Raw genomic sequence first — 21,924 nt, 5'->3', positions numbered from 1 at the left:
CATAGAGTTTACATTTCCCACAGACAGAAATTACAGATTAATGACTTATGTGCTTCTCGAGCTCCCTCCTCGTGCACCCCAGGATCCCAGTGGCCCCTTGGCCACCAGGTCACGCTGCTGGTGTCCCCCAGCACCCCCAGGCCCTTCTCCGCAGAGCTGCCCCCCAGCTCAGCCCCAGCCCGTGCTGGTGCCTGGGGCTGTCCCTCCCCCGGGGCAGGACCCTTCACTTGCCCTTATGGAACTTCATGAGGTTCCTCCGCCCAACTCTCCAGCCCGCCCAGGTCTGGCCGAACGGCAGCGCAGCCTCCTGGGCTGTCAGCCGCTCCTCCCGGCCTTGTAGCACCAGCAGCCCTGCCGAGGGTACGTCTGTCCCCTCACCCAGGCCACGGATGGACGAGTAGAACAGAAATGGACCCACTACTGACCCCTGGGGAACAACTCCAGCTACAGGCCTCCAGCTAGATCCTGGCTGCTTGAGATCATTAGCTCCTTGAATATGATGTCTTCTGCAGGATGGGCCTGAGGTCTGCAGAGGCTCATCTGTCTGAAGACTGCCAGAAGTCACTTCTTCTCCCAGTGGGGCTTGGACTTTGCTCCAGCCACTGCTCCCTGGGGACAGCTGGGTGCCAGGGCAGGCAGGGTTCAGAAGGGGCAGTAGTGCCTGGCCCCGCAGGCTGAGCCAGCAGCCCCCCTGTAGCCAGAGGTGCCTCAGGCACTGCAGGACAGGCTGCCCCACTCCAATGGCGCTTCCAGGTGCTACAGCGGCGCAGGTAGAAGCGACTTTACACTTCCCATCTTGAATAGCAGGGGTTTGGCTTCGCACACCACACTCCCCCTAGCAGCAGCCTAGCCTCCCTGCAGATCCTTAAAGAGAAGCCTGATCTATGGAGGAGTATGACCTCCCCACAGATCCTTATAGTGGAGCCTGGCCTCCTCCCAAGCCCTACAGAGGAGCCTGAACTCCCAGCAGGTCCTTGTAGTGGAGCCTGGCCTCCTCCTGCGCTCCTATGGAGGAGCCGGGCCTACTCCTCAAATGCTAGTAGAGCCTGGCCTCCCCACAGGCCCTCACAGTGGATCCTGGCCTCCCCGCAGGTCTTACTAGGGAGCCTGGCCTACCCCACCGACCCTCAGAGCAGAGCCTGGCCTACCCCACCGACCCTCAGAGCAGAGCCCGGCCCCCCCGCGGGGCCCCGGAGAAGCACCACCCCGCAGCTCGGTATGTCCCTCCGTCCCTCCCGTCCGTGCCGCGCTGCTGATTGGCCGGGCGCGCCCCGCGGCGCGGATAAGGCCCGCCCCTTCCGGCGCCGCCCACAGCCGCCCAGCAGCCCCGCGGCGGGCGTAGCGCAAGAGCCATGGCAGAGGCCGTCAGGGTCCCCCGCAAGGCCCGCGCCAAGAACAGGGCTACGGTAAGGGGCACGGCCGGGGCGGGGGGCCCTCGGGCTGCCGTTCCGCCGGGGCGGGGGGCTGGGGCCTGGCCGCCGCGTCTGTTACAGCCGCCTCTCGTTTGTGGCGGCTTCGGACCAGGGAGGTGTGTGTGGGGGAGCTGTGAAAAGCCGTGAGGCTTTGGTCAAGGGGTTTCTCTCGTGTTTGGTGTTACTTTTTGTTACTGTTATATTTTTTTAATTAGCGGAAGGGGTGGCTGTTGTGGGCGGTGTTTGTATCCCTGTTAGTTCATCCTTATCTGCTGAAAGCAGTTATAGCGGGGTGTGTGTGTGTGTGTTTTTCTAAAAAGCTTTCTGTGTGTCTGCGCTTTTCTGAGGCGATGCAAGAAGATTTGGAATTACTGGCAGCCAGGAGAAGGGTGTGAGAGGCCTGATGCTGTAAAAGGGTATCCGGATGCTGTAGAAGGGTGTAAACAAGCTTTCTATTCATATAGCATATTGGCCTTCATAAATAGCTCTGTGCAGTGAGGCAGCTGGAGTTGCCTCAGCCATGAAGCCATAGGGCAATAGAATTTACTGACACTTAGCAGTGTCGTACTGATTTTCATCCTGTGCTATACTACAACTCGTGCATATAGGCTGGGCTTTAAAATGTTCAAAACATGAGGCCATGTATAGCAGTTGACAGTGTTTCTTTGTTAGTTGGTGCTACGGTTGTTAAGTATCGCTCTTGCTAGGTTTTAATCCTGTTTGAGTGTGTTCCGTGTTCATGATGTTCATGACAGTCTTCTGAAGGCTTTATTTTCCTTGCAGCGGTGCTACGCAGAATTTCAGTAATTTCTGGAAACTACCTGAAATGAAATATCTCACCTCAGAGTTCAGTCAGAATGGAAATGTTTTGCTTAATTGCTTAACCTCTTTCATGTTGTAAACTACACCACATAGAGTAAAAGCATTGAAATTGTGGCTGTCAAAGTCCTCTGAGAATAGATTAATGAATTAATTGACCAGTGTCCTCTAAAACAAGGGTTAGATCTCGGTGTCGGCTATGGCTGTGATTCCTGAACTCAAGGGAAGTAAAGACTGGAGGGAAAAGCAATCCTAGAAGAGTAAGTGTGTCATTGTTTCTGTCATTGATTCAGCCCCATAGCATTTGCAAGACAGTCAGATCTTAAGACTGGTGCTTAAGAGAATCAGTTCCCTGCAGGAAGGTGGTGAGTCACAGGTCACGCTGGTAGTTCATTAACGACGTGTGTACAGTGACTCGAGTAGCCACTGTCTTTGGCCATCCCTTCCAGGTGTAATTCACTGTGAAACAATTCACTGGTGATGTCATGTGTGAGAATCTGTAATTTTTCAGTGTTACGCGTGACCCATTCCTGGGTTTTTTGTGGCTGTTGTTACACTCACCACTGTTAGTACGCAGAGGTGTTTGAGGATGCAGTTTGTGGCTCAGCCACATTAAGGACTTTTCCATTCCCATGGCTCAGAAACAACCATAATCCTTTGAAAAGCTGAAATTCTTGGGGGGGTGGGGGGTGGAGAAGACTGGCTCAGCTGCAGAGCTGCCTGGTACTGGAATGGAGCCCAGGGCTTTCTGAAAATAGTAGCCCCAAAGCTGAGCTTGTCCAGCACCAGTAACAGCAGACTGTTTCAAACAAAGTGAGGTGGCAAAACTGGTGAACCCAGAACTGGTGAAGGTGTGTCTGTGTGCATCTTGGTGAGTAGCACTCAGTTATTCCAGAGATGTTTCCTGAAAAATAATAGGTGTCCTTGGGGCTTGAGGTGTTGTTCACTGATGTGCTAGGAGAGGAGGATGGTTAAGTATGGGACAAGGCTAACGAGCAGCTGGCATCTTTGACTTAAAGGCTAAATCCTCAGAAGAGGGAACAGCAGGTTTTGCTTTCATGTTAATTTGGAACCTGATTTCTCTCACCTTTTCTCAGACTAAGTCCTAGTAATGATTATGGCAATTTTTGTGTTGGAAAGTGAGAACTGACAGGTTTTTCACAAATTTTAAAAACAACTATTTTAAGTACTTGTAGTGTTTGGGAGGAATACAAGATGCTACTGAAAGATAAAGGAAGTTCCTTCTGTGTGAGGACTGCAAGAGAGAACTTTGAGATTGTGGAGGCGAAAGGACGAGCATGTATTTGTAACGTACATGGAACAGTACACCATCAAAAATATGATTAGTGATATAGTATCCTGTGGAAATTACTGACTTGGACTTAAGTGTTGGGAGATGTTTTTTATAACAAGTCCTGGTTTAAAGAACTGTGCTGATCTATTTTTGACCTCTCAGCTGTAGCTTTAGCTGGCCTTGGAGTGTGTTGGAACTGTTTTGTGATTATAATTGTTTACGTGCTTTAATAGATTGGAAAACATACTCTGAAAGCAATGGCAGTGTATTGCCATTTCATAAAGGAGCTGGAGCTTATGTTTGAAATAAAATTAGGCTTGCGATAGAGGTTAGCTAGGGCCTTGATTTGAGTGTTTTCATGTATGCCTTCTCATAAGGCGAAGTCATGCCAGATGTTTAGTGAAAAGTATTCGTGATATTGCCACCAAGTTGCTAAAACTATTGTCTCTTCCCAATCATGGGAAGCTTTTCCTAATTTCAGTGGTGGTGTTTGTTATAGTATCAGGGTCATCCAAAGTGGAGTGCTGTAGCTTCCACTCCTAATGTAGTTCCACTCCTAATGAACTGGGAGGTATACAGAAATGATTTACAAATTGGCAAAATCTTTGTTGATTTCCTGTGCAACACTGTTTCCCACGCTGTGCTTTGGGAAAGAGGCTAATCTATGCCTTAGACTAGCTTCAAGGGAACCATTTACTCCCAAACTGATCTTCATTTAAAAGTGTGCAATTGCTTTACAATTTTGATGTTGCTGCTAAGTTTTTCTGCATCTCTAGTGTGTAATACTTATTGAAAATAGATATTTCAGGAATTGTACACATGATGTGATGGTTTTGGAATGTAGTTAGGGGGTGCATTCCAAACTTTTTTGTTTCGAAATTACTTTTTTGAATATGTTTTTCCATTCATTAAAATAGTGTGGAAAACTTAAGATGAATCACGAAGTAACTTTTCTTTTGTGATATGGTGAAATTAATGACTCTTCTTAGAGGTCAGGATCCTGTAACTGATTATTTTATATGTTAATGAAACAATAGCTTTTTTACATAGAAATGTTGAAACATTGTTTAAGAACTGACCAAGAGAATAGACACTGATAGACAGTCTTCAAAGAGCAGCTAAGTAGCAAGGATCTGTTCGGTACATTTGTTTTTACCTTTAATATTATGAAAATTAAATATATTAAGAGGGGCTTTTGGAGTTGTAATATTGACAAATATTAGTTTTGGTGATGGTGGGATTTGGGAGGCAAGGGAGAGAGATTCACTTGGTAGTGACACTGTTAATTATTTTTTTTTTTTCCCCCTAGGAAAAAAAGAAAAAAAGTAGTGAGGAGTCCCAGATACAACCATCTGATGATGTCTTCCTCCTTCCTGTGGCAGAACTGTCTTCTCAAGCTCGTGAAGTGAGAGTGGAGCACCCTGGGGAATTTACAGAAATTCGTCTCAGTGATGAAACAGAGAATGGAAAAACTATAAATGATGTGTGTAACATCCCTGGCAGTAATTTATCTTCAGCAAATGAAGAGCCTTCGACAGTGACTGTAGGGCCTCCCACAGATGCAGGAGAGCGCAAAGCCAGTCCTTTCCATGAGAAATGTGGGGGGGATGTTGAGAAGGGCGGAAAAAGCAAGTTGGACAAACCTCACAGCCCTGTGGAGGCAGTTGCTAGTGGATCAGGAAACTCTGATTTATTGAGTAGTACCTTTCATTCCAGTACTGCTGGCTGTCATACAGTGGTGGGCTTTGTACGGGAAAAAGAAAAGGAAAATGTACAAGATGTTGAAAATCCTCTTGTCTCTTCTTCAGAGAAGCTCCCTCTTAGTATCCCACAGCTTTCTGAGAAATCCAAAACATGTGTTCAGCGATTGGGATTGAAACCAGTTTATCCAGACTTGTCGGCTGAATTGTCCTATGAGAGACCAACCATAATAGCAGTCAAACCACTGTTGCACAACGAAAGGCTGTATCCAGAGCTCCCAGCCGAACCAGAACTGGTGCCGTTTACCAGAGAACAGCTGAAGATTTTTGAGCCTTGCTCATGGTTGGAGAACGTTGACTCCTATGTAGAGGAATTCGAAAGTGTTGCTCATCAGGACAGGCATGAATTTTATGAACTGCTCCTAAACTACATGCGCTGCAGGAAGCAGCTATTGCTGGCTGAGGCAGAGCTGCAGGCTATGATGACAGACTGCCAAAATGTTAAGGGGAGATTATGGACTTTTAAAGAAGAACAGAAAACCGTACAGGTGCTGTTGCTTACGTTACTTTTTAACCCAAACTATTTGGATGTGATTTCAGACGATAATTTTACTTGCTGTTGAGCTTATCTTATTGAAGCTGGTTTGTTTTAAAAGAAATGATTGTCTTTGCTTTCTGCCTCTCCACTGACCACTAGTACTTCAGAGTTCATCCTGTTGAGATTTAAGACTTTGTTGTTCGATTTTTTTTTTAAAAAAAACCTCTGAGTGTAGAGTAGTGGGGTCTCTGTTAGCGATCCCTTTTGGAGCCAGACTGGTGTCTGCAGTCAGAATGAGTGTGTGCACCCAGTTCTGCCTGCAGTGCTGGGTGAAGTTTGTATCACAGTACTCAAAGTAGGTGCAGGGGATACGTGATAGAGGAGGACATTGGAATGACGGTAGTGGTGATGTCCCATCTGGCCTGCTGCCTGTAGTGGCAGTTGTCATTGACATCATTCCTGACTGTCTTGCAGTCAGAGGTGGCAGCTGCATAGGAGCTTGAGTCATGCTCATGGGCGGCCCACCCTGTTGCTTGAAGCAGAGGGAGCGTGAGGTCCATCTGCATTCATGAACTGTAGCTCTGCAAGTGTAGCTGTGGTTTTAGCTACTTCCAGGGTGGTCCTGGTACTCTGTAGCATTTCTGTCTGCAAACCAGAGGGCTTTGGGGAGCTCTTTGGGGCACACATCAGAAAGGATTTTCCCCAGACTTGTTCTGTGTCACTTGTCTTTGGAGCTGGGTGTTACAGTGGGAGTGAATGGCATTGTTCTGGCACTCTGACCCTGTTTGTAGCCAACATGTCATCAAAATTTTCCAAGGGTGCTAAATACCTGTGTACATGGTAGCTTTTACTGTTGGTTCTGTGAGTGCCTCTCCTGTTTAGTTCCTCAGAGTTGAGACATTGAGACATCCACCGAACAGATTTGAATCTTTTCCTTTTTATTGGGGAGTAACACTGAACCTCACTGGACTTTCAGTTTTGTGTTGATCAGTTTCTACACTGAAAGCAGTTTTGGCTTTGCACTTACATCCCACTGGTCATTCTGCAGTTGGCTAAGCTTGCTGCTTGCTTTATTCCATCCCAGTTCATTATGTATTTATTGTATGTCCAGAATAATTGTTGGTTTTATACCAAATTAAAATTCTTACTCTACTAACTTAGGAAACACGGGGTTACTTTCAAGCTTAAGCTTTCAAAGTGCTGGTTCTGAAGTATGTTTCCTGGTTGCATAAAAGAATAACAGGAATGTTGATGTATTGTGATTTTTCTTTTGTGCTGAGTTAGAGATAGAGCAGAGGAAGATTGGCCTCAACTTTTAATTACAGTTTGGGAAACAGTTAGAATGCAGTTAATCTCTGAAAATGTTAAACAATGGGAAATAGCTGCACATATTCAGTTCTGGGACCTTAGAAAAATACTTATTTTTTTCCAGTATGTATTTTAGCTTTAAAATAGCAATTTCAAGTATTTATTGTAATCTATAAACTGAGAAGCAGGTGTGCTCACTGGGAGTGAGAGACCTGATTTTGTTCACATCTCTGTGATACAGACAAGTCACTTGGTATCTGTTTCTAAATTTGAGTTACTGAGGGTTTGTAGTGTAATTATTTTCAGAAGTCAGGGATATGAATCTTCAGTAATCAGTAGCTCTTAAAAAGTATGTAGGATGTCCCCAGGTGTTTGACTTCTCAATGTGTGGAGTGGAAAGCTTTGAAATCTGTTGAGGAGAGGGGAATGTCAAGGTTAATTTATGTAAGCATGCTCGACCTGACAAAATAACTAAACTACTTATATAAAATAATTGCTTTCTTTTCAGGGTTTCTGTGCAGATCAGTGCAAGGTGACAGGTCACCATCGCTACCAGACAGTGGAGCTGAATGACAATGTGTTGGGGGAACTGAAAAAGCTGTTTGAAGCCAAAGCAGAGCACGTGCATCAGACACTGGCGCTCCACTCATACACTTCGGTGTTGTCCCGCTTGCAAGTAGAGTCATATGTCTACAGGTTGCTCAGCAGCTCGTCCCTGCTGAGATCAGTGGCTCTTCAGCAGCAAGAACAAGGTGTGTTGCTGGTCTGGACCATTCCCCATGCTGTGCAGGGTGTTCAGCGCCTTGTTCACCTGCAGTTTTAGGGTATTGTGGTGGAATTTGTATACTGGATTGTTTCTCTTCTGATACTAAAACCTGCTGATCTTACGTAGGGATCAAAGAAATTTCTTTCTCACCACAAAAATTTCCCATTTTCTTAACTTACTCACCTGGAGAGTGGAAGCAGGAGTGCCGCCTTCTAAGCTGCATACTGCCACTGATTACTGTAGAAGGACACTGGGTGAGATAAGGACACCTGGACTTCAGTCTTTTGTTGTCAAAGGCAACATGTGATGCAGTCCCCTTTCCCATTTGATTATGCACAATTCTAACACCAGCTGTATATTTTTCCTACTTTACTTCCTCTTGGGAAGGCTATTCAAAATCTTGCAACTCCAATACTTAGAAATCTTTTTGGTTTTCATCCTATGTGTATTACTTGAGTTTTTGCCAATATAATCTTTTAGCTAAAGTATTCCTCCCCCTCCTGCCCCGGATATTTATCCTTCCTAGTCGTCCTCCCTTTGCCCCCCACCTCCCAGATAGTTTGTATGCGTAGTAAATGGTGGTTCTTAAAAAGTTTATGTTGGGGGGAAGCCTTTTATGAGAGTAACCTTGGTATAGTCTTGTAGTTAGTATCCAGTGCCTAATTATGAGATTAAATACACTGAAGTGTATTTACTTATACATACACATATATATACTTATGTCTGTCAGATTTAACAAGCAGCTGTGTTGAAATATTTCTCCATCTATAGATACAGAGACCAAGTTCTCTATATAGCCCCAAACCCACTACTAATGTTACTGCTCTTGACAGCTGCATGTTGAAGCTCCTTCATTCTGTTTTTAATTTGCAGTTTCAAAGCAGTCAGAAAATCTTTCTTCAGACTTGGGCCACTTGAAGGAATGTATTAGCGTCCTTTTCGGTTTCACTCGCAGAGTTATCGAAGATCCTCAGTTTCAGAGTGACCTTCTCATGTGGCTGCAGAGACTGGTGAGGGAGTAAGCCTGGATATATCTGATCCAACAGATGGGATGAATTTGGGAGTTATTTCTGAAAGTGTTACTGTTAACTTGCTGTCCCATGTGCAGTGATATTTTTGGGGTTTGTTTTGCTTGAGGAACAGAATCTTTTAGTGAATTTTTAGAATGTATTTCCTTGTCTGATGAAGTCAGTGGAGGTCAGCAGCATTAATGAGGACTGGTACCTGAGCAGCCAACACTGCTCGAAGTGGACTTAATATTCATTATGCTTTTACTTATTTTGAATTTAAAATTACTCAGACTTGTCATTTTTGAGAAACTTCTAGCTGATGTCTAAAATAATTTTTAATAAAACTGTAGAGTAATTTCTCTACACTGAAGGAAAGTTTGTTGCTCATAAGCCAAGCAAGCAGACTTTTAAATACTGTTTCTCCTGTAACTTGCTCTGAAAATTGAGGTTTCTTAGAAAGTATGGGAAGAGAAATGAAAAAACAGTATTACTCGAGTTAGCAGGACTATAAAGGAACGAACCTTGAAATTGGTTGCCAAATTCCAATATGCTTTCTTTTAGGTGTCTGTGTTGCAAAGAATTGGCTGTCTAGGTGACCATCTCTTCCTCTTCAACCACATCCTTCGGTGTCCAGCTGGGATCAGCGAATGGGCTTGTCCATTCATTCAGGTGTGAATGTTTATTTTGTTATTGTCAGAAAGTGGGAGTGGAGTGGGTAGGAGAGTGTCTTGTGCCTAGTCAATCCCTCCTGACCAACACCGTGTTTCCAGGTGCGGGGATCATGTTTAACGGTGAGGGGGTTCTCAAAGAATGTATTTACCTATGTTAGCCCAATCATGAGCAGGTTAACGGGGAAACAGGCTTCTCTTTCTTGGCTAGAGAGACCCTGTGAAAGAGAGTCAAGGACTTCTGGTGTGCCTGAGGAGGCTTCATGCAGCAGCAGGTTTTGGGAGTGCTCTAAGAAATGGAAAGAATATTTAGACTTCAAACAGTGCTGTATGCGAGACAAGTGAGATTGGAGGCAGCTCTGCGATATATAAGGGATGAGGAAGAGCAGATTTTTATATGCTGCACGTTGAAAGGGGACTAGTTTCCCTGAAGAGTTTGTTGGTTAGGTAATTTCAAGGGCAAGGGAAAGGGTTTGCTTTATATAGATCAGGGGGAGTGCAGATATCCAAAGGCACAAGAGTGTTCTTGCAAAGAACATTGTTGCCCCTCAGAGAGGGGAAGATGTTGGCAATCTAGGTGTAGGAGCATGATTGCAATTGCATTAACAGGGAAAGATCAGCAAGTCCTTAGAATGTAACGTGGTAGGATCCTAACTTCGCCTCTGCTCAACGTCCCAGTTCCCCCTGGTGCCCAGAAGTACATGTGAAACAGAAGTGGTCTTTTTTGTGGGATTTCTGATGTTTTTTCCCTCCCTCATTTAATTTCTATTGGACTAATCCCAATATTTTGCCATAGCAATACTTTCTCCAGGATGTGGATACTGTCTTTTATGGCTACTTTTTAGTGTGAAGAAAAAGCTAGTTCAAAATGTGAAACTCAGCAAATTAGTTTTATCAGAGAAATTCAAATTCTCTTTGTTGCCTATCTAGATTCACCTAGGTTTTTGCATTTAATTTCAGATCAAAGTCTTGGATAACCCATCAGGTGTCTTTCATTTCATGCAATCTCTTGCCTTGCTTATGTCTCCTGTCAAGTAAGTATGAATATGATTTTATAAAATGTTCTGATTATTTAAGATTAGAAAACATGACACATGATCTACTTGTGAAACTCTGAATGTTCATTGCAGGCAAAGTCATAAAAGCAGGCACAAATAAGAGATTCACAGTTTAATTCAAACTCTTTTTACTCATTCATCTTAAAATACAGCCTTGGCAGTACATTCTCCTACTGCGTGCAGTATGATGCAGCTTGCGTTCAGCTGTCAGATAGCTTTGAAGATTGACATCCTCACATGTTTTATTACTGTGACTTATGAAATAGAGTTCTTTCCTTGAATGATGGCCTGTTCGTTACACTGTGTGTGCAACAGAATTCCCTGACTAAAGGGTTTGCCAAGCTGGTGTGTGTGCTGGTTGGGCTTCTAATTTATTTGTCATCCTTTTTTTTTTTAATCTAGAAGGAATAGATGCTGCTGGGAGAAGCTAGTTAATGAAATCAGTCATTGAAAACTGTTTCGGATAAAATATATTACTCCATCCCCAATTTTAATGTCTAAGAATCAAATGTTATTTAGGGTTGTCATTCTGATGTTGATAGCCAGACCCTGAGTTAATCAGCAGTCTGGTTTATTGGATGCTGTTATTTAAGGGTTTTGGTTTTGCGTTTCCTGTCTAGAGCTGCCCGGGGAAATAAGTGTATCCTGAGGGCATATGTATTGCCAGTGCATTTTGGTGGTTGTGTTTTGAATAAGGGCTGACTTTAAGGTGTCTGGAGTGATGCTCTCATCTGTTGATACAAGAACACAGCCTCCACAATGGCTGTACTGACTGGTAAAAGAGCTGAGACTTGTCTGTTACAGCTGCTGCATGTCAGTAACAAGTTTGAATTCTGAATCTGGTTTGTGAAACCACTGTATTAAAACTTGTTTCAGTTGTAATACATCCATCTTACCAGAGTATAAGGTAAAGGAGATCAGGAGATAGCAGATGTCACGCTGGACTTCTGTGGCACTGTTCTGCTGGGATGTTTCAGGTTAGAAGATAGTTGGATGTTATGATTTAACTTTTTATATAACCTTTCTGCACATTTGTGTGACTTGCTGTTACATCTGCACAACTAGGATTTCTACAATATAGAGTCTGAAAGCTAGTATCCCAGACTTAAAGTGGTCTAATACATGGAACTAGAGCTGGCTTGACTTGAGGCAACTCCTTTCTGGAAGGTCTTTAGTTGTGGTAGCTCAGTGTGTGTAAGACCACTCTTACATTGATGTGGTGTTCAGCTAATGCAGCAATTAAAGGTGTATAGTGGAGCTGGCCTGCACTCACCCTGTGTGTTGTTGACTCACTAGCCTTAAATGGTTATTGTACAGTACCTTGTCTGAAATAATAAAAAAAATTATATCCTTTCTTAAAGGATTTTTCTCAGCCACGGGCAAGAATAATGTTATTTCTTGCATATTTAAATGTGCTTGCTGTACAGGGCTGATAGCCATTTACATTTCTCAGAATGTTGCTTGGAAGATCATTTGCTGAATACAGCAGATTGGTGTGAGTCTTGGAGGATACCAATTTATTGTAGAATCATTTAGGATCACAGAACCGTTATAGGTTGGAAAAGACCTGTAAGGTTATAGAGTCTAGCTGTTAACCCAGTGCTGCCAAGGCCACCGCTAAGCCCTGGCCCCGAGCACCACAGCTACAGGTGTTATAAATCCCCCCAGGGCGGGTGCCGCCAGCCCCCCGGGCAGCCTGTGCCAGCCTTGGCCACCCTTTCCGTGACGGGATTTTCCCTCATTCCCAACCCAACCCTCCCCCGGCACAAGGTGAGGCCGTTCCCTCTCGTCCTGTCGCCTGTTCCCTGGGAGAAGAGCCCGACCCCACTGGCTCCAGCCCCTCTCAGGGGGTTGCAGGGAGCCAGAAGGTCTCCCCTCAGCCCCCCCTCTCCAGGCTGACCCCCCAGCTCCCCCAGCCGCTCCCCACAGCACTTGTGCCCCAGCCCCTTCCCCAGCCCCCTGCCCGGCTCTGGGCACGCTCCAGCCCCTCAGGGTCTGTCTGGGAGCGAGGGGCCCAGAGCCCACCGCGCCATTCCAGGGGCGGCCTCCCCAGTGCCGAGGGCAGGGGGACGGGCACTGCCCTGCTCCCGCTGGCCACACCACTGCTGGCACCAGCCAGGATGCTGCTGGCCTCCTTGGCCACCTGGGCACACGGGGGGCTCATGCCCAGCTGGCTGCCGACCAGCCCCCATTTCTTTTCTGCCATGCAGCTTTCTGACATATTTGTTAATTTCTTGCTCTTGTATTTGTTTTTTTTTAATATCTTCTCTTAACTAAAAGGTGACTGAATTCAGAATTTTCAATTTTCTAATATTTTGTAAACTTGATATTTCACTTTAAATCAGAAATCGGGTGGACTTTATGTGCCATATGAAACCAAGTGAAAGGAAAAGTTCTTCCTCGTCTAGGAAAGGATTTGGAAACTGGACCCTGGTAGATGAAGGAGGAGAAGAGGTAACAGCAAACGACTTCTTTTTTTTTTTTTTTTTTCCCCTTATTTTGCTCAAGCTTATTGTGTTTTGTGAAATGGAGGAGGAAAAGCTGACTTGTTCAGTTAAAAAGCATCATCTGAAACTTAGATCTATTTTACTCTCCTTTTGTCTCTGTTATTACTGTAGATACTGGAGCTTCCAGGAATGAGTATTAGCAATAGAATTTAAATGTTTGAGCTATTGCATGCAAAAGAAGACAGAAGTAGACATACATTTAAGTAGGTGCTTCCCTTCAGAAGCTGCATTGGACTAACACAGCATTGGTTCTAGTTCTGTTTCCTAGCTGGTGAGGGATTTTATGTAGAAACACACACAGAAGAGGAATTTAGGAGCTTGTGTGCGTGGGAAGGAGTTCCTTTGTACTTTCTTTGTTTTCCTCTTACAAGCAAACTAATTCGTACAGTAGTGAAGCCCTTTTACTGTGTGTTTTATTGTAAAGCTACTGAAAGCAACTGTGTTTGTCTATAGGATGAGGATCCTGAAACAAGCTGGAGTCTTCTTTTGGAAGATGACTTGATTGCCCTGTTGTCACAGTTTCCATTTAATGAGCTCTTTCAGCAGTTCCTTGGGTTTAAGTCTGGAGGTAAATCAGCTGCTAAAGAGTTATCCTTTGTGTTGCTTGTGCTAACAGTATTAATGACTAAAACTGCCACGAATGCTACTGGATTATGAGAGTCTCCAAGTGAAGCAATGGCTCAGGGACTAAATCGATGAGATGGAAGTGTACACCATGTGTATGGGATGACTTAAAAACCTGTAGCAATGGTAGGATGCAAAATGCTAGAGTCCTTTCCCTTAGTTTTCATCTGTTCGGTAGTTGTACTCACATATGTGCTTTCAGAACTAATTTTTCCCCTTTGTCTCTTAGCTGTAATGTTACTGTGATTTTTTTCCCCAGTCATTTATTCATTCTTTATTTCTGGACAAGTACATGAAGATAATTGCTTGCTAGAGGTCTTGTTAACCTGTATAGTTTATTTGTACTCTTGTATTCAACAAGTATTGGTTGTTCATTTCATAAACAAAACAGATTTTGCTTTGCTATATAGTTGGCATCAATGAACTGATTGCCAAGTATATGGTGAATTGTGGCTTTGAGTGCTTGTTAAGTTACTTAAGAAGAACCAGAATTCACACATTCTTTTTGAGCCTTATTTTTCTGTCTCTGTCTTAGGTGCTTATTTTCCTGAAAAAACAACTCCCCAGGAGATGATGAAGATTTTTGCTTTTGCGAACTCCTTAGTGGAACTTCTGTCTGCAGGGTTAGAAACATTTAACAGAGCACGGTACCGACAGTTTGTGAAGCGAATTGGTCAGCTGATCAAGTAAGAGAATATATTCTCTGTGATATGATTAATTTTTTTTTTCACACAGTCAGGTTTAAAGTTCAGAGCTGCTAAAAAAGAACAAAAAAGTCCAACCACCAAACAAAAAAAACCCCCAAACCCCACCAGCCAAAACAAAACAAAAGACCCAAACTTAGTTCTTGGGTAGATTTTGCTCTGCGAGTTGGTCAGTTTAGGGTTAGCCAGTCTGGGTATCTGAAATCCCAGGGTCCTTGACTCTAAAGCTGCCTGTGAAGTGGGAAACTGCAGAATCTAAGTGCTGTGGGTTTAGTGGAGATGGGATGAGTTGTGGAACACCAGGCTGACTTCCATCACGGATGTGCTTATCCAACAAACAGTATCTCAGATCACCGCTATTTATAATGAGTGTTAGCACTTTCCATTGTTATCTGGAATTGTTTTAGCATTTTTAATTTGCTCATTGAAAGTTGTCATATTGTTGCAGTAGGGAAACTGAATTGAAACCAGAAAGTTGCTCTTTGTTTTTAAATCTCTAGCTGTCATTTTATATAGCTTCTATGATTGTGTTTTCAAGGGGGGATAGAGTTAAATCAGAAACAAAATCCGTGTTTTTGTTTGTGTTATTAGAGCAGGAGCTTTCTCAGTATAACTATTCCTGTATGAACTTTTTGCACTTACTGCCCTTTCATGTAGGATTACCTTAAGTCTCCAGAGTTCATACACCAACTAATTTGGTGTAACAAAATATTATGCACTTTGCTTGCAATACCAAGGAAGGATAACACAGGAATTTTAGACATGCTATTTAATTGGAAGTGTATGAAAACCAGAGGACAAAGGGTTGAACACATGTCTTGTGATTAGACTCTGATCTAGTTGTACTTGTCAGTATTTTTATGTGGTGATGACATACTACTTCAACTTGCTTATTCTTCTGTGTAGGATGACACTTTGTCATGTGAGTGACCACTGGGCCCAATACATTAGCAACAATAAACAGTATGGATCAGTTATGCATCCCTACTCTGTGGAAAAATTGCAACTGGAGTTTGATGAGCTGTTTTTTAGAGCTGTTCTACATGTTCTGAAGGCGAAAAGGTAGGCTGTCCCATGTGACTGATAATGGCTTCACCTTGGAGAAGTTAGATACTTGAAACTGGGATTTGGAATGCCTTTAAATACTTAATGGTTTAAACAAGGCTGCGTTACGCACAATTTTTCAGCACGTTGGTGGCATCAGTATGGGGAGGTATTATGTCTTGAATTCTAGCATCTGACAGAAGCTCTGAGGACTTGTCCAGTTCAGAATGAGGTTACCTCAGAATTTAAGATGCTAAGACACATCCTCAAATTCCTGATTCTGTTACTGTGGCAGAGATGTGGGCATATGTCTCCTTTTCAAATGTTGGGATTTATCAGGGTGAAACTGCTTCTCTCTGCCTCTTCAAATCCAACAGGTTGGGAGTCTGGTTGTTCATGTCTGAGATGCCTTATGGAACCTTATCCAGCAACATGCTTTGGAGGCTCTTCTTTGTCATGCACTGTGCGGAGAGCGAGCACCTGGAAAAGCTCTGCTCTACTCTGCATCCTGCTGACTGCAAACAAAGACTCAAAGGTAGAATTCCTACACTTGGAACCAATTATTATTGATTTGGCTACTGCTGCATCAGCTACAAGTTTACTTTTTCTGTAGGTTTCATTGTTAAATACATCCTCAGCAGCATGACTGGCCCAGGGGCCTTAGAAATGTCTTGAGCAGTTCATGATCTTCCAGTACTTGTTTGCCCAAACACTCATGTTAACTGGAATTGTTGGATCTGCTGGCCTTCTGGTTTTCTCTGACAGAGACTGCTACTGGCTGCCTCAGAGATGCAGGAATGCCATGCAGTAGATAAATCTTGTGTATTCTTGTATCAGCTCCTATCTGGACCTTTGGTAGTATTTGGAGAGAGAGATTTAAATCTGAAAATGCAGAACTCTCTATTGCTTAGGGTTGGTTTAAGGTTTTTTTGAGGGTTTTGGGTTTTATGTGAGCTGTTGATAGTTCTATAAATACCACAGTCCTTATTTTTTGCCTCTAAACTTGCTAGTTTTGGCTTCACTATCTTACATTAGGGAACATCTGCTTATTGTCCAGAACTACAGATGTTTCCCATATCTCACGCCTTCTTTTGATGCTTTTCCTGTCCTATATGCCACCTTTTCTTCCTATTTCCTCTTGACTTCTGTCCTGTGTTGATCTCCACTGTGGCTGTGGTGACCAGCTATAACAGTTATTTAGAAGGAGCTGGAATGCTACTTACCCTTTGCTGCTGCCTTTGTGGAAAATACTTCAAGACTTGATTAACAGGGAGACGGGTAAACAAAGCAGTAACTCCCTACTTCCCAGCCTCTTTGCTGTCTTCAGGGAGAGCTGTTACCACATCAACTAAGTCTTTTGATGGAGAAGCAGGAGAAAATGGTGATCTTGAGGGGTTACTGAGTGTCTTGACTCTGTGCAAGCTCAGCTGATATTTAAGGCAATTTACACAGAGTGGGAGAGAAATACCAAGATGGTAACTACATTCACTTTATGAAGTGCTGATCTGATTAATACTTGCCAACCAAAACTGTAACAGTTACACTGTTTCAGTAGGACTTATTTTTGTTATTGCAATAAATTTTTCCTGTATCTCAAAGAGAATGTAATATGGTGTATTGCAGCTCTGTATGTGGTGTATGTATGGTGGGTTGCAGTCTGACAGTAATAAACACTGATTATTTTTTCAAATTGTTTTTATGTTTTAATCTTTTGTTTTAAAGTTGCTGGTATGCTGATGCAGGATATTTTTTTCCTCTTCATTCTCTTCAGTGGATTATGTCAGCATGATAGTATTTCTCACAAATGTCTAGACAGGGAATATCAACCGTTCTTTCAGTGAAATCAGTCTTATCTTCTGAATTAGCTTCTTTTGACTGACACCAACATAATGGTGACTTAATTTTTTGTAATCATACCTTAGAAGACCATGACATTAACCTTCTCCTGGGAGAGAACCTTTTTTTATTGGTTTCCCTTCCCAGATTGTTTGAGCATTTTTGAGTGGTGAATCTACAGGTGGTAGCAAGCCTTGGTAATAGATGGAAGCTTTAGACTTGAGTATATAGAAGTGAGAGCGTAATTACTTTTAAGGGATAGTAGAAATAGCATGATAAAATGGAGCACAGTGATGGAGCTACACTTACTAGGACAACCTCTGGATTATGAGAACTACCAGATATAACCCGCTGAGGAAATATGGGAAGTCTGGTTACTTGAGGTGTTCTTGAGTGGACCAAATGTTAGTAAACTTACTGTGGTTTTTGCTGACAAGCAATGACTTAGTAGTTTCTTCTTGATGTTTGATACCTGTGGGAGTATGAGCATGTATATTTAAGTTTTATGAATGTAGGATGAACAGTTTTGTCTTTGCGTCCATCGCAATTGGCAATGAGAACCTGCTGAACAACATTTCTTGTTACGGTTTCTTTACTGCCAGTACCAAATTTGAGGAGCCACTGATTCTTGGGGTCTCTCTAAACTTGTAGTGTCATCAGATGCACAGAGGAGGAAGGGCATTGGCTCCACTAGCAACTGTGTGGGGAAGATAGGATTTAGGCAATGACATCACTTCACAGTGAAGCAGAGTCTCTCTTCTTCCCTTTTTCCTTGTCCCCATCCTTCAGTCGAGGCTATGGCTTGCTGTGGGTTTGAGGTTGGCATGGGGTCTGCAGTGTGTGGAGCTCACAGATGACCCCAGGTACAGTGATGAAGAGGAGGTGCAGCTGAGGCAGGAAGCTGGGAGACTGCAGAGCTGTGAGTTGCAGCAGAGAAGGTCTTGATGCACATGTGCCCAGCAGCTGACACCAGCCCTCCTCCTTCCTCTTATGGACTTTGTCCTTCACTTTACCTGATCCCATTTTTCTCTTCTGTTCTTCTCCAGCCACCTTCTCTGTTGTTCGCTGGTCTGTGCCTAATGAAACACAGACACACACATCATGGTGCTCATCATACAATTGCTGTCATGGTCATCATTTGTTACTTGCGTATCCTACCCCTTCCCCACCCTCTGGGTCATTCTACCATGCCTTTATATATAGTAATGGTATATTTTGGGTTATTTTCCCTTGTGCATTACCTTAAAAAAAATCTCAGACAACAGCAAAACTCAGAGTGCTGTGTAGCTTCTGCTGTAAAGATAGAAGGTAGTATTGGTGAAGGGAGATATCCCCTGTCTGTCTATGGTGTCTTTCAGGAGTGTAGTTTATTTGACTGTATGGAAAACTCTACGTAAATTGCACAATCCTGTACCACACTGATGAGATGTTTTGGCTGTACAAATCTGAGCTCGGGTTGAAGTACAGTTGCAAAATTCTCGAAAGCCCTTAAAATAGAATGTAACTTAAGTGGAAGTGTTTAATCACAAGCACGCTGAGCACGTGCCTGTGCAGATTAAGTAGCTAAGTGCCACAATGAGTGCTTTTTCGGTTTATTCAGCTGCTGTAAGATTGGTGTAAACAGTGTTTACTGGCATGTTATGCTTCAGAAGTAGACCGCTCTCCAAACTGTTTTACAGCTCAAATGCAACTTTCAATGCTTTTGCTGCACAGACTCTTTCAAGTTATTTGGAAGAGAAAAAAAATGTTTTAAGTCCTTTACAGGTTTCCTTGTACTTTTACCTTCCTGTTGTCCCCACCCTGAGGAATGAAATATTTATTTGCATTTGGCAGTATCTCACTATTGGAATTAAAGAGTAAACCTGCCTTGAATTTGAGTGAAAGCATCTCTTAGCCTTCCTGTCCTGCGCAACTTTGGCTCTCTGTTTTCAGAGGTATTTTCTGAATAAGTGCATTCAATGATTTTTTTTTTGTACTGAGTCGGAGAAAATGAAGCTGACCCTTCCTTGTAACTCTTGGACATGATCTAGGCCCAGGGCTAGATGCTTGAAGTATTTTTATTTGTAATTGTCATAGTGATCTCCCCAGTTTAATTGCTGCTTGAGATCATGGTATGTGGAATGGGCAGAGTCTCTCAACTTGATCAAAACCTCTCAGCTGTGCTTGGATGGACTTAGTTTTAATCTTGTCTTGACTGCTGATTAAAACTAGAATCCTTTCATGTAATTTGGGCTTAATCTGTGGAATTAATTGCTCCAGTATGTAATGGAAACCAAAACTGTCATAACATTTTTTAAAAAGCAAAGAGATTCAGGCAGTTTTTACTGTGGATAATAAGCATGGTGTACTTAAAACAATATTAAAAATTGAATTCCAGCTGTTCTTGAAGTAGTCCTAGCTTTCATTAGTAATTACTAACATATTTACTGAATCGTATGGCGTTGCTGCATATTACGGTGTTTCTTACACCTTATTTTAGAGCAGCTGGTACCAGCCACTTCTGAAGAGAGGATACTAATTTACAAGCCTGCAGTGATAATTCTTCTGTCACTGGTTCCTGCTCTGGGATTGAACTGTGAATAAATGTATAAATGTTGATGATATATGTTCTATAATACTCCTTGTATCATGGTTTTTTTCATGTGACTTCTTTGTAGACCCAGAGCACCTTGAAAATTTTGAAAAATATCTCAAAACAATGAACTGCTCAGAAGAAATTTATCTGCTCATCACATTTGCTCAGATGGCACAAACCAAACGGGATGATGTTGATGAGGATTTTATCAAAATTGTTGCTCTGGAGATATATGAGGTGAGTAACATTACTGGTCCATTCAGGAAAAGGATGAGTATGCCCTTTTTCCTTCTAACAGGGGAAGATGTGAAACATTCATGGCTTCTACTTTGGAACTAAGAAAGTGCTGCTTGTGAGGTTTATAATCTAGTACCAAGTTAAAATATCCTGGAGTGCATCTTTTTCTGGGAGAAAGAACAGCTTTTCTGTAGACCAAGCCAGAATGAAACAAATGAACAAAAATATTTTACTTTATTGTTCTCCTGCAGGTCTAGCTTGTAGCTGTGAAATTCCTTGTGTGGTGTGTTTTCTGTTGCAGTGTGTAGTTTTTTGGGAGGTTTCTGTGTGTGTGTTGGTGTTGTTCCTATGTTTAGTTTTGGACTTTGTTTTTGGCACTGTGACATAATAATTTCCATATCTTCTAGGGCAATCAGTTTCAGTTTTAATACTGACATTTATCAACTTTATCCGATCACCCAGAGCAATTTGATTCTGTATTTTCCAAAAGACGTTTTATCGTGGTGTCTGTGAAAGTCGGCCATAACCAGTAACTTCTCACTGCTCATCTTCTCAGGTGTCTTATGTTAGCCTTTCCACAAGAGAGACGTTTTCAAAAGTTGGTCGAGAACTCTTGGGAGCAATTGCCAGCTTCCACACACAGATTATTTCTGTGTTGCTGGATCGAGTTAGAGAGACCATTGAAAAAGTTGGGATGGTAAGTGCTAACGTTCATTGTTTAAAGCAGGTGCCCAGTTAAAACTTAAGGCCATAACAGGCTATGTTATAAGATACAGCTTGACATGGATGGATTGTTAAAGATCTCTCCATGTTTGTGGTTTTTTTATCACTCTTAAAGATAGAAGGGCATAATGGTGATTATTGTTCCATACTGAGTATTGATTAGCCTTTTTGTTTTCTGTCTTCAAAGGTCTCTTTATATTTGTTTAAGGAACTGCCATTGTATCTGTGGAAGCCTACTTCATCTGAGATAGCACTGATTCGTGACTGGTTGTTAAATTACACTCTAACAACAGTGGAGAATAAACTAGCCTGCATTATCCTGGAAGGGCTAAACTGGGGATTCGGTGAGCATGTACGTATTAAAAACAGGAGGCCTGAACCTGGTCTGGCTTTCAGAGCAAAAGTTTTACTGAACTGGGACTATAATTGAATTTGAAAACAGTCAATTATGTGCTTTTATGTGGTGGCTGTGCACTTGATGGCGTAGGATGGGAGCTTCACTGTAACTTTGCAGCATTTTGCCTGAGGATTTGCTTGTGTTGGTTTCTTGTGTTGCTGCAGATGAGATTAAAAGTGGTGTTTAAGCAGGAGTTTCCTCTCTGAGCAAGAGGAAACAGCTGACGGGACAATTTTTTTTATAGTCACTTGGTTAAGGTATCTGTGGCTGCAAAAAGTCCTTCAAGAAGTGTGTATGAGACTGGTGTGACTGTAGTTTGCAGGCTGGTATCCAGTTATGTGTTTTACAATACAAGACAACTAGTGATTTAAATTAGAGGTTTCAAGGCTCTGAACATTATTTAAATGACTGGAAAATACTCCATAGTCGGTTAAGAGCTCCATCAGTTCAGGAACCAGTGGAGGGTGAATGCTTTTTCAGAGAGAAACAGAAATAGATTGGGGGGGGGGAAATCCTGTTGCCTGAGTTCAGTGATCCGTTTTAGCATTGTAATCTGTGCTATTGGTTGTACTGAAGTCTTTGCTGTGCTTGATCCTTGTTCATGAAGATTGCCTCACTTTTTCTCCCTCTTTCTTGATGACATGTGAAAATAAAGGAATGGTAGGGAAAATGAGCTGTGAGGTCTTTGCTGTGCAATGACTGTC

General features: G+C 42.8%; 1 protein-coding gene across 1 annotated transcript in view; it reads left to right on the top strand.

Annotated features, from left to right (window-relative positions):
• The first annotated feature begins 1,320 nt into the window (after positions 1-1,320).
• EPG5 (ectopic P-granules 5 autophagy tethering factor) overlaps positions 1,321-21,924 on the top strand; it is a 59,289-nt gene continuing 38,685 nt past the window's right edge. Inside the window, exons 1-14 of the mRNA XM_005231955.4 lie at positions 1,321-1,406; positions 4,835-5,773; positions 7,580-7,823; positions 8,711-8,847; positions 9,409-9,516; positions 10,476-10,549; positions 12,919-13,027; positions 13,534-13,648; positions 14,240-14,390; positions 15,315-15,470; positions 15,830-15,987; positions 19,946-20,100; positions 20,657-20,797; positions 21,011-21,175. Of these exons, the coding sequence (XP_005232012.2) occupies positions 1,353-1,406; positions 4,835-5,773; positions 7,580-7,823; positions 8,711-8,847; positions 9,409-9,516; positions 10,476-10,549; positions 12,919-13,027; positions 13,534-13,648; positions 14,240-14,390; positions 15,315-15,470; positions 15,830-15,987; positions 19,946-20,100; positions 20,657-20,797; positions 21,011-21,175 (2,706 nt within the window). The 5' untranslated portion in view covers positions 1,321-1,352. The remainder of the gene's footprint in view (positions 1,407-4,834; positions 5,774-7,579; positions 7,824-8,710; positions 8,848-9,408; positions 9,517-10,475; positions 10,550-12,918; positions 13,028-13,533; positions 13,649-14,239; positions 14,391-15,314; positions 15,471-15,829; positions 15,988-19,945; positions 20,101-20,656; positions 20,798-21,010; positions 21,176-21,924) is intronic.

Source organism: Falco peregrinus, chromosome Z (assembly GCF_023634155.1).
Source record: "Falco peregrinus isolate bFalPer1 chromosome Z, bFalPer1.pri, whole genome shotgun sequence".
NCBI classification, from domain to species: Eukaryota; Metazoa; Chordata; class Aves; order Falconiformes; family Falconidae; genus Falco; species Falco peregrinus.
Note: the sequence above shows the minus strand (reverse complement) of the source record. Positions and strands in the feature narration are given on the sequence as shown.